Source organism: Notolepis coatsorum (genome assembly GCF_963971535.1).
Source record: "Notolepis coatsorum genome assembly, chromosome: 15".
NCBI classification, from domain to species: Eukaryota; Metazoa; Chordata; class Actinopteri; order Aulopiformes; family Paralepididae; genus Notolepis; species Notolepis coatsorum.
Genome location: NC_140179.1, coordinates 67,853,480 through 67,866,209, shown reverse-complemented (window position 1 = coordinate 67,866,209; position 12,730 = coordinate 67,853,480). Strand labels below are relative to the sequence as shown.

Sequence of the window (12,730 nt, the reverse complement as noted above, 5' to 3'; positions counted from 1 at the left end):
TATGCGTTATTCTATTTGGCAAAGGGAAGACCGCTTGTCGTCTATTAGTGGAGGTGCATCACAGGGGCCGAGGCCATCCTAAAATTACGCACACAAGTCATGAGTCCCAATCCACAGATCGCTTTACAAGGGAGGTTTTGTCTGACAATTCTCCATAGTCGCCCAATTGGGCCAAATTGATGTCACAAGTATACAGGCCCGCCCGTTAGGGGATAGCTTTCTCACTCACACTTGACACTGTTATAGCTGTTTCCCACCGGCGGCGAGAATACAATTCATGTTAAACGATGATCTGAGAGACGGTGGTGCCTATCTGGGGAAATAATACAAGTGTCGGATAAATACAATGGAGAGTTGTCAGTTTTTGTTGTTGTTGTTGTTGTTGCTGTGCGCACTGCTGAGTCTGGGACTACCCTCCGGAGAGACAACAACGACCGATGACGACGAAATCGACCTCGCCGACTTCCTGAGACGCCTTTCCCCGGCGCTGCTCGTGCGAGACGACCCCCTCGTTATCAACGGAGACCGGTCCTATGAAGAGAACTCCCCCGCAGACCGGGAATTCCCAGAGGACCTGCTTCCCACAGGGGGAAACCAGGAAAAGCCGGCAGCCATCCCGGATAAAGATGATGGGATCACTGACCTTGATCCCGTCGTCCTAACCAAGGATGGCGTGATCAGAGGACGAACTGTGGATAAGTCCTATGTATTCTATGGGATACGATATGCAGACCCACCTCTCGGAGCGTACAGATGGAAGCCCCCCAGGGCGGTGACCCCGTGGCTAGGGGTGTACGACGCCACGTATCCCAGGCCTGCCTGCATGCAGGGCTGCAGTGGGCCCATCTCGGATGAGTGCCCGCAGAAGGTAAGGATCTTTCCCATTCATCTACAGCAGAAGGTTTCAAGCTTTTTTTCGTGTTAAGGACCCCCTGAATTGTGACACATATACACCCTATATATAGGCTGCAGACCTCCATTTGATAAGCTTTTATATCAGGGAATCCCCATCTGATAAGATTGTTGTTATTATATTAAAGGTGCTATAGATACAAATTGTATGTAGGCCTAATATATACTATTCTGATCACAGGTTTCACTTTTACACTGGTATCCTATAGCTATAGTATGCTGGACTTAAAGGTGCTATAGATAGAGGGGGGGGCAATAGTTTTATTTTGCACCTTTCTAAAAGCTCTGTGTGGATGTATTATATATATATATATATATAATAAATCCACACAGAGCTTTTAGAAAGGTGCAAAATAAAACTATTGCCCCCCCCTCTATCTATAGCACCTTTAAGTCCAGCATACTATAGCTATAGGATACCAGTGTAAAAGTGAAACCTGTGATCAGAATAGTCAGAGGTAGGGTTCAAAGGGGGGGGGGGGTCTCAAACTCATGCCCCTCTGCCCTGCTTGTCTACGGTCCTGCTGCTGTGTCTATTCCTTATGTTTTTTTGCCGGAACTCAAACCACACTCTCTTCCTCCTCCTCCTCCTCCTCCTCCTCCTCCTCCTCCTCCTCCTCCTCCTCCTCCTCCTCCTCCTCCTCCTCCTCCTCCTCCTCCTCCTCCTCCTCCTGCTCCTGCTCTTCCTCCCCACCACCACCAGGTGAGTGAAGACTGTCTCTACCTGAACATCTTCGTGCCTCTGGATGTGAACCTCAGCGCCCCGCTGCGGAAGCCCCTGCCCGTCATGGTGTGGATCCACGGGGGGGACTTCATCGCCGGCTCCGCCTCCAAGCCGCTCTACGACGGGCGCTTCATCAGCAACTTCACTCACACGGTGGTCGTGGGCATGGAGTACCGGCTGGGTGAGGATCCTGTGTTAACCCTGTCACTACCACACTGCAGAAGGTTAACCCTTTGGTAGTGTGGTAGTGAAGGGTTAACTGTCTGTAGTGTGGTAGTGAAGGGTTAACCGTCTGTAGTGTGGTAGTGAAGGGTTAACCTTCTGTAGTGTGGTAGTGAAGGGTTAACCTTCTGTAGTGTGGTAGTGAAAGGGTTAACCATTTGTAGTGTGGTAGTGAAGGGTTAACCGTCTGTAGTGTGGTAGTGAAAGGGTTAACCTTCTGTATTGTCACAGTGAAAGGGTTAACCCTTTGGTAGTGTGGTAGTGAAAGGTTAACCTTATGTAGTGTGGTAGTGAAAGGGTAAACCGGCTGTAGTGTTGTAGTGAAAGGGTTAACCTTCTGTAGTGTGGTAGTGAAAGGGTTAACCTTCTGTATTGTCACAGTGAAAGGGTTAACCCTTTGGTAGTGTGGTAGTGAAAGGTTAACCTTATGTAGTGTGGTAGTGAAAGGGTAAACCAGCTGTAGTGTTGTAGTGAAAGGGTTAACCTTCTGTAGTGTGGTAGTGAAATGGTTAACCTTCTGTAGTGTGGTATTGAAAGGGTTAACGTAAAGGTTATGTATATAACCAAGTTCTATGAATACTGGTGACGCTCAGCGTCATCTGCACTAACCTCACTTCGTGCATATGCACTGAATAAAAATCCACAATGTACCTTTACATACCAACATTCGTCTGGCCACACCCCTATCCGCTACCTTCATAAGCAGGTGTGTGGTCACCTACTCGCCTCCTTCCCAATCTTTCACCACAAGGCGAGATCAAAGGCTGCAGTGGCGTCCCGACGCTGAGCGTCACCAGTATTCATAGAACTTGGTTATATACATAACCTTACGTTTTATTTCATACTGGCTGCCGCTCAGCGTCATCTGCACTACGGGAGCTGAGCGGGAGCCTGAAGCTCGACAAATGTACCCCACTGAGGCCCCCCACAACCATCAGAACCGGGGAGGACCGAGCCCCCCCGACCCTCCCTAATGGAGGATACCCCCCCTATTGGAGGACGGGAGGGAGACGGATCCGACCGCGCGAAGAGAAACTCGAGCAACTCAACGCACAGGGTGAGCAGACCGTGGCTTGACCCCACAACTACCCACACGCACAACCCGCATGCCACCAGGGAACGAACGGAAGGAACAAACCTCGTTACCGCCCCCAAAAACACGTGGTCGAGAGCAAACTCAACCCTGTGGCAAGGCCGTAGCAGCGGAGCGCGAAGGAAGACCCAGACCCACTGAAGGGACTGGATCCCCCAGAAAAAGGGGGCCCGGAGAGGTCAACGACGCCACAGCATCAAGACCTCACCAGGCGGACACTTAGTGACACCGCCCCCCACATCGCCAGCGTATTCGGACAGGGCCCCTCCAAGAGCGGGCCCTTCCCCCCACTAGTACGCCGCCTGGCACACTGACCCTGACAACTCAGGCAGTCAGCATGGCCGTAACGCAAAGCACACAAAAGGCTATACTACAGCGGAAGCAGGCAGCGCACCGGGGAGACGACCCCAGAGGGGGTTGATCCCTCGAACCAGGCAGCAGGCGTTTGACCCGAGCCTGGAGCACTGCGGACGAGACAGGCGCCAAAAGGGGTCAACTGAAAACAGCACCCCGGCGGAAGGGGCGTATGCTGGCATTGTTGCGCACCATGACAAAGCCTCCACCAAAAAACCCCGACCCAGAGGGGCAGAGGCAGAGAAGGCTGACACGATTGGCAGACGTCATGAACGCGCAGGGGCACACTCAACCGGGTAACCCGGGAGTTGACTTTGCTCCAACACACCAGGGAATCAACCACCCTCTTGGTACCACATGCGGTGGTTGTTCCTATAACCCCTCAAGAAAAAACTCAAACACACCTGCGGGTATACACTGGCTATACCGCAGTACAAGTGTTTCAGTTTTCAAAAAGGGGTTATTCCAGGCCTACGGGTCGACGAACAAAACTTCGGACCGGGCCCGGCGGCCCGGGAAGCACACAGGGATGCCAGAGGAGGTCCAGAAGACCACCCCAACAGCCCCCTCTTCGCCATGCGTAAGAGAGGAGCGAAAAGAATGGAGAACCAGCCCCTTCACGATAGCGCAGGGTACAACATGTACCCAACAAAGGGCCTACATAACGCCCAACCCTGTGACACCCGGGCCGACCCGGCATTTTTTCCCCCGAAAAAAGCACAAGTCCCTCAGGGTACCAGAACAGCAGATCTGTGTCCCCGGCGGACAACGGGTTAACTGACCTGGACCAGCCTGACCAGAACCAGTCCCGTGCCCTAACCACGCCGACATCCCCACTCCAAGAGAGGGGGCAGGTACGCGTGTCGATCTAAAACATGAAAAGAGGGCGCCACCCAGACGGTCCCATTCGTACCGCGCTCAGTGGCCCACCCCAAGGGCGTGAGAACCCTCTACTTATGTTTTGATCTATTCCGTTAACATCCCCCAGATATGAACGACAATCTGTCAAGACCTAGTAACAGGTGCTCGGAAGAGAAAACCTCCATCCCAGGTGCCCTCTTTCCTCCTGGCCTTCTTTGCCGAAGGTCCAGCAGTGGTGGTGGTAGCAGCGGTGGCTACGGCGGCGGAACCCCGACGACGAGCCTTCCGTCTGACTCCACCGGCGACATCGGGCGGGGGGAAATGACGCTGGAGCACGGAACGCTCCTCCTGCATCTCCCTGCAGGTTGAGGTCATCAGCTGCAGCGCCGACCCGAAAAGCCCAGCATCGGAGAGGGGTGCCGTCAGAAGTGGAGTCCTCTTCCTTTCCGGCACACGCGCCTGCTCCAGCCAAAGGTGGCGCTGGACTAGAGTGGCCAGGGCGCGTACTTTCCCAGCGGCGATGGCCTGCGGCTGGATCAGATGCAGGATGGCTCCTGCCGACTGGGCGAGCTGATCATGTTGCAAATCGGTCTGCTCTAGAAGTGGCAGCCAGAGATTGAGTCGCGGAGATAAATGACTGGTCACTCCAGTAAGCCAACCGCCTCGCCGATTTCCCTTGGGGAACCGGCTTCCGTAACAGCTCCCACACCACCTCAGGACAAAGGAGAGCTGCCATCGGCCTATCAAGCCGAGGCACCCCCTCCTTCATGGCGTCTACCAAACCCACCACCCTCGTGACTCGCACGTAGGTGGGGGTGAGGCCCATGATGTGTGAGACCACCTGTCCCTGACGGACGTAGGCCTCCATCGAGGGGAAAAATGGACAGACAACGCCCATCTCTCTCACAGGACGGTGTTGCCATTGATGACCTATGAGATCATCAGGAACAGGAACAGGCAGTGGCTGCGGCAGCGGCACGCCGTTTGCGACTGCCGCCGCCGCCATGAGCTCGGGGAACAAAGCACGCAGTTCCCCCTGCATACTTTCCCCCACCGAGCTCGCGTCCCTCACATGCAGCAGGCTACTGGTTACAGAGCTGATAGCAGGGCATCCTGCCGCAGAGTCGGAGGTTCTAACCCAACATCCGGGTACGAGGGACCCCAAGGAGACCTATCACCCCCCTCCAGTGTTACCTGGACGGGCGGCGGACATGTCTCCACGGGGCGTCAAACAAGAACCCGTCTGCTTCCACCATGTAGTCCTCTGTTTCCATCGACCATGGAGAATCAGACGCATCCTCATCCGGCTCCAGCAACTCACCAAAACCAGGCCGTTCGCGTCTACAAGCCACCATCTTACGACGGGAGCGAGCCGACGCAAAAAGTTTGCGTCTCAAATCATCCGGTACCAGAGGAGCCGGCCGCCCAACAGCGGACGACTCTCCGGCAGCAAAGGAACCAGAGCCGGAACCAGGCCATCGCACAGGAGACGGCGCTGGTGCACCAGCTCCTTGGAGAGGCAAACTATCTATCGGACGCCTACCGGGCACGGCTGCCGACCACGAAAGTGGCCTCAACCCCGCTCCAAGACGCACGACAGAGGAGGCAATGGAGAACCGCTGGTGAAGGGTAACGTTGCTAGCGCGACCCTCCGAGGTAAACATTATGACTTAGCTTTTTTCTTTTTAAAGTTATGAGAGAAAGAAAAAAGCAAGAAAAAATGTAAACACGTAACTCAACTTTCTTCAGCTTAAACAACCTCGTCAAGTGATGTATACAACAGGCACTTCCTTGTAGTGAAAGTGAAGAAGGAGGCGAGTAGGTGACCACACACCTGCTTATGAAGGTAGCGGATAGGGGTGTGGCCAGACGGATGTTGGTATGTAAAGGTACATTGTGGATTTTTATTCAGTGCATATGCACAAAGTGAGGTTAGTGCAAATGACGCTGAGCGGCAGCCAGTATGAAATAGAACCACCTGTAGTGTGGTAGTGAAAGGGTTAACCTTCTGTAGTGTGGTAGTGAAAGGGTTAACTGTCTGTAGTATGGTAGTGAAATGGTTAACCCTTTGGTAGTGTGGTAGTGAAGGGTTAACCTTATGTAGTGTGGTAGTGAAAGGGTTGAATTTCTGTAGTGTGGTAGTGAAAGGTTAACCATCTGTAGTGTGGTAGTGAAAGGGTTAACCTTATGTAGTGTGGTAGTGAAAGTGTTGACCTTCTGTAGTGTGGTAGTGAAAGGTTAACCGTCTGTAGTGTGGTAGTGAAAGGGTTAACCATCTGTAGTGTGGTAGTGAAAGGGTTAACCTTCTGTCATGTGGTAGTGAAAGGGTTAACCGTCTGTAGTGTGGTAGTGAAAGGGTTAACCTTATGTAGTGGTAGAGAACGAGTTAACCATCTGTAGTGTGGTAGTGAAAGGGTTAACATTACGTCGTGTGGTATTGAAAAGGTTAACCGTCTGTAGTGTGGTAGTAAAAGGGTTAACCTTCTGTTTGATTGATTGATTGATTGAAAACTTTATTAACAGATTGCAGAATGGGTACAGTACAGTACAGCTCAATACATACAATTGTTAAGGGGATGCAGACCAGAGAAAGACTTTCGTCTTGTTTACATCAGGGTCCCCCATTTTCAATTAATCGTAACATATATGACATACATGACATACAGATAGACAGTACTGCTACATCTATACATTTATGACATACCCGATTTGCAAATACAGTACTGTTTGTGATACGAAAAGAGTCCAGAAAAAAGAGTATATGCATTTGACGTAGAAACTGTACATTGGAGGAGGTTGGTGTGGTAGTGAAAGGTTAACCGTCTGTAGTGTGTGGTAGTGAAAGGGTTAACCTTCTGTATTGTCGCAGTGAAAGGGTTAACCCTTTGGTAGTGTGCTAGTGAAAGGGTTAAGGGGACAGTTGTGATGATGTTGTCGAGTCCTTTCTCAGCACAATCCATGCTGTTCCTCACACTAGCTCCAGCTAGTTAGCCACGAGAAAGCAATTTTAAGCGGGGACAGGCTCTTGTCTGTACAAGCTGCCGGAAGACCACTGAAATCTGCTCCAGTGCAGTAGTGCACACACAGTAGATTTCAGTTGTCTTCAGTCAGCTTGTACAGACAGGAGCTCGACCTCAGTGACGTTGCCGGAGCTAGTATGGGGCACAGCATGGATTGTGCTGAGAATTGACTCGACAACATCATCACAACTGTCCCCTTAACCCTTTCACTAGCACACTACCAAAGGGTTAACCCTTTCACTGCGACAATACAGAAGGTTAACCCTTTCACTACCACACACTACAGACGGTTAACCTTTCACTACCACACCAACCTCCTCCAATGTACAGTTTCTACGTCAAATGCATATACTCTTTTTTCTGGACTCTTTTTGTATCACAAACAGTACTGTATTTGCAAATCGGGTATGTCATAAATGTCATTGTCTCGGCTAGGGTAAAAAAAATGCTTTTAATTGTTTTCTCCTGATCAAGTTGGAGTGGTACTGCTGGGTTGTAGTAACTATGGGACCCGCTGTTTTCATGAGCTCTATGACTCATGGTACAGGAGCAGAGGTCTCGTGGAAATAGTTAGTGATGTGTGTGAAAGAGAGAGAGCTATTATTCCAACTGAATGAGCGTGCTTGTTTTCAGCGCTGTGCTACATTACATGCGCAGGTCCCTCTCTCACATTGTATAACGTTAATTAATATGCTATACTTTTTCTGTGACGTGTGCGTTTGCGCAATGACATATGATTGATTGAAATTGATTGATTGATTGATTGATTGAAAACGTTATTAACAGATTGCAGAATGGGTACAATACAGTACGGCTCAATACACACAGTTGTTAAGGGGATGCAGACCAGAGAAAGACTTTAGTCTTGTTTACATCAGGGTCCCCCATTTTCAATCCATAATGACATTTATGACATACACAACATACAGATATATATAAAAAAAAAAAACGAATCTAATCATCTAGATTAGTGACATTTGTGACATACGAGATATGGAAATATACTGTTAAACAGAGATCCTAACAGGAAATATATACATACGAGGGGGAGGGAACTGTACATTAGGAGGGGGTGGGTGGGAGGGGGGTGTTTGGACATTTGCGGGGGGCCACTATGAATTGAAAATGGGGGACCCTGATGTAAACAAGACAAAAATCTTTCTCTGGTCTGCATCCCCTTAACAATTGTGTGTATTGAGCCGTACTGTATTGTACCCATTCTGCAATCTGTTAAATAAAGTTTTCATTCATTCATTAATTCATTAATTCATTCATTCATTCATTCATTCATTCATTCATTCATTCATTCATCCATTCATTCATTCAGAGCGGTTAATGTCGAGAGGAGTAATGTAAACATTTATGGAAGTGGAAATCGTTGTGGGTATGTTTTGAGCTTCACGCGCGTGCGTTCTTCACACGCACGAAATAATCATTGCGCACACATATTTCCCATCCCATAATAATTGTGTGCCCCCCCCCCCCACTTCTCAAACTAAAGTTGTGCCCTTGTTAACATGCACATTGCTTTGCACTGCATTCCTTAAAAGTCCAATACGAAACAAGAGCAGATATCGGAATGGTAATTTCAAGGATGGAGGACTCGTCTACATTTCCCTGCTGACGGTGTGACTTCCTGTGATGATTTAAAGGTGCGTTTGGGTTCCTGGTGTCGGGAAAGGATGCCCGGACACAGGCTACAGGGAATTATGGGGTGTTGGACCAGCAGGCAGCTCTCCTCTGGGTCCAACAGAACATCGCTGTGTTCGGAGGTAACCCCAGCAAGGCAAGCTCACACACACACACACACACACACACACACACACACACACACACACACACACACACACACACACACACACACACACACACACACACACACACACACACACACACACACACACACACACACACACACACACGCACATGCACACGCACACGCACACACACACAATCATTAACCATTTCACTGCCACACTACAGAAGGTTAACACTAGTAGTGTGATAGTAAAGGGTTAACCTTCTGTAGTGTGGCAGTGAAAGGGTTAACCTGCTGATTGATTGATTGATTGATTGATTGATTGATTGACAATTGTATTAACAGATTGCAGAATGGGTACAATACAGTACGGCTCAATACACACAATTGTTAAGGGGATGCAGACCAGAGAAAGACTTTCGTCTTGTTTACATCAGGGTCCCCCATTTTCAATTCATCATAACATATATGACATACATGACATACAGATAGACAGTACTGCTACATCTATACATTTATGACATACCAGATTTACAAATACAGTACTGTTTGTGATACAAAATAATTATATATGGTTATGTCTCACATACTGTGAATGGGGAAAGACATTCATTAACCCTTTCACTGCGACACCACAAAGGGTTAACCATTTCACAATCACACTACAGAAGGTGAACCCTTTCACCACCACAGTGTGGTAGTGTGGTAGTGAAAGGTTAACCCTCTGTAGTGTGGTAGTGAAAGGGCCAAACGTCTAGCCTAATTGAGGGAACAACAGTCCCACCTACAGGGCACCAATGATCACACACCCATTCAAAAACACATCACCAGGGAATTATGACAACTTTATTGTTGATTATGATGAAACAACAGATACACATATACAGAAAAATAGTCTGTTTACTGTATAAAGTCATTAGTAGCTCAAAGTATAAAACCACAACAAAATATCTGACTGGTGGTCCCACGGAAGAAGTATTTTGTGCAAAATATAGAAAAGGCACTTTTGGAAGTCTATTGATATAAAAAATGTACGTAAGACAGAGACACCTGTACAATATGAGAATGCATAACTAGAACGATGCTTCAATCAAAAGGAAATATAAGATTGATCTTAAAATGTGGGAAAACTAACAACTCCGAAGATTTGGTCTTAGACACATGCTGAAGAGTGACCTTAAAGAAACTAGGAAGGCAAATATAAACATAATGTAAATGTAGTGAGGGAGGGGTGGAAGAAGTGCTGTTGTGTGGCAGTGAAAGGGTTAACCTTCTGTGTATTGTCGCGGTGAAAGGGTTAACCATTTGGTAGTGTGGCAGTGAAAGGGTTAACCACAGCATTGCACATAATCACAGGCTCTAGTTTCTGAAGTGCTATTTGTCCGTTTCCTAATGTAAGGAATTAATTCAAGCTGTGCACGTGTGCTGTTTATTCATTGTGGCCTTTTAATAATGTCCGTCGACGTGAAATTAAACGTTTGTTCAATGTTGGCATTTTTTTTTTATAGCATCAACTATGTCATTATGTGATTATGCTTTGTGGCAATTGGAGGGAAAACTATGTGAATCCATTATCTACTCACTGTATACCATAGTCAGACAGAATAGTGAATTATGACAAATATTTATGATTTAACTTGATTATTAATGATCAAGGGACTTTAGACTCAAAGGGGCACATCACCAAATAACACCAGTAAATTAGTTTGAATACGGCCACCGGTGATGTCATTGGGGACACCAAATCCCTTTAATTATTTATAGATCAATGAAATGATAAGGCAGCAGTCCCTATAAGACAAGGTATTGTTGTTTATAATCAACATCATTTCACAGTGCTGTGATTAACACAACACAAGGATTCAATGTTCCCGATGACATCACTGGTGACCATATTCAAATTAATTAACTTAATTTGAATTAATTAACTGTCAAACTGTGTGCAAAATAAATTAGCATTGTTTTTTGGTGAAGTGCACCTTTCAGATATTCATTATTATTTCACAAGAAAAAAGCACCTATACCAAGCATTATGAATACGATGATGTGTTTGTAATATATCTTTTTTTGCGACCCCCAGGTTGAGAGCCGCTAATCTACAGTATATACTGAGACTGTGTATTCTTTCCTTCCTGTCAGGTGACCATATTTGGGGAGAGTGCAGGGGCCCAATCGGTGAGTCTCCACCTCATGATCCAGAGCAGTAAGCCACTGTTCAAACAAGCTATCTTCCAGAGCCTCCCCTTCTCCATCCCTCTGAAGACCAGGTGAGGACCTGAGAAGACACCAGGGGTGTAAAAAGTACCCAGAAATTATACTAAAGTGAAAGTATGGGTACCGTCTCAAAATCGTACTCAAGTAAAAGTCAGAGTATCTGGCTAAAAACACACTTGAGTAAAAGTAAAAAAGTTTCAACTTTTTTTCTGACTGTATTCTTCTGATAGCAGGTGTTTAATAAAATATCCCCACTTTCTAGTTTTGCACAAGGACCAATCAGCATGGGTATGGGCGGGTTAATATTCCATTGATGGGGATTTGATTGAAACAAATATACGAATTAAAATAGTTGGACCTGCAAGATTTGTACTTTGTACTTTGTAGGTCTGCATTTTAAATGTAAGGAGTAAAAAGTATGTTTGTTTTCTCTGAAATGTAATTGAGTAAAAGTACAAGTATACAAACCTAATAATACTCGAGTAAAGTACAAATCCCCCAAAACAGTACTTAAGTATTGTAACAAAGTACAATTACTCAAGTACTTTACACCCCTGGAAGACACAGGGGTTTCTCCTGATGGTGTGCTTCTGTTATATCTGTCGCTCACACTAGCGACGACCGTAGCTCCCTCTCCAAGGTTGAAACCTCCTGTACCTTGGCTTTGGCCCAGTTTTGAACACGCGAGTCCAGTGCTTGCCAGCGCGGAAGGCAGCAGCGATACAGATGGAGCCAAATCAAAAGGGTGACCTTGGTTTGGTTGAAGGGTAGTTTTTATGAGGAGTGAGTTTGACAAACCTCTCCAACTCTGTCAACACCCCATCAGTCTACACTAGAATACAGAGTGTTCCATCATTTGTCTCTATATAACGATGCCAAACCTGTGTACTGTATATTTACAGAACTGTTAAACTGTCTCGTCTCTACTGGCCAGGGTTTAAATGGTAAATGATAAATCTAAATGGTGTATTTATCCAAAGCGCTTTACAATGTTCCTCACATTTTACTTATTCACACACACATCGATGGCAAAGGCAACCATGCAAGGTGCCAACCTGCTCATCGGGACCAGTTAGGGGTTAAGTGTCTTACTCAAGGACACATTGACACGCTTCCCGGGATGAGTGGGAATCGAACTGGGAACCTCCGGATTACCAGACAACTGCTCTACCTCCCGAGCCATTGTCGCCCCGCCTGAGCCATGCTGTGACCTGTCTGGCACACAGCCAGCGTCTCTATTGTCTTTAGAACCTGGCAAAAACCTGTCTTTTTCGCCACCTGGCCAGACTTGGCCAAAGCCAGCACAGACTGTTTTTTAAAGGTTAATGGCTTCAGCGTGTGTATCACAGTCGATGGTTTGAATTTGAAAGGTTGCCTATAGTAAACAGAGAGTTGTCACGAAATACAATTGAGACACAATTCCAACGAAACTGCAGCGTACTAGAGCATGGCTACCCCCAGCCGGGCTGGACATTACTAACTTTCTTTTCTTTTGATCCACTTTTTCTCCTCTTTTTCAATTTTTCTCCCATCCCAATTTAGCCGTGCCAATAGACCTATCTCAAACCCTG

At 47.3% G+C, this 12,730-nt stretch overlaps 1 protein-coding gene across 1 annotated transcript in view; it reads left to right on the top strand.

Annotated features, from left to right (window-relative positions):
- Positions 1-346: 346 nt before the first annotated feature.
- LOC311242078 (crystal protein) overlaps positions 347-12,730 on the top strand; it is a gene marked incomplete at both ends in the record, with an annotated part of 33,184 nt that continues 20,800 nt past the window's right edge. The window contains 4 exon segments of the mRNA XM_084331029.1: positions 347-868; positions 1,616-1,817; positions 8,839-8,972; positions 11,085-11,212. Of these exon segments, the coding sequence (XP_084187155.1) occupies positions 347-868; positions 1,616-1,817; positions 8,839-8,972; positions 11,085-11,212 (986 nt within the window).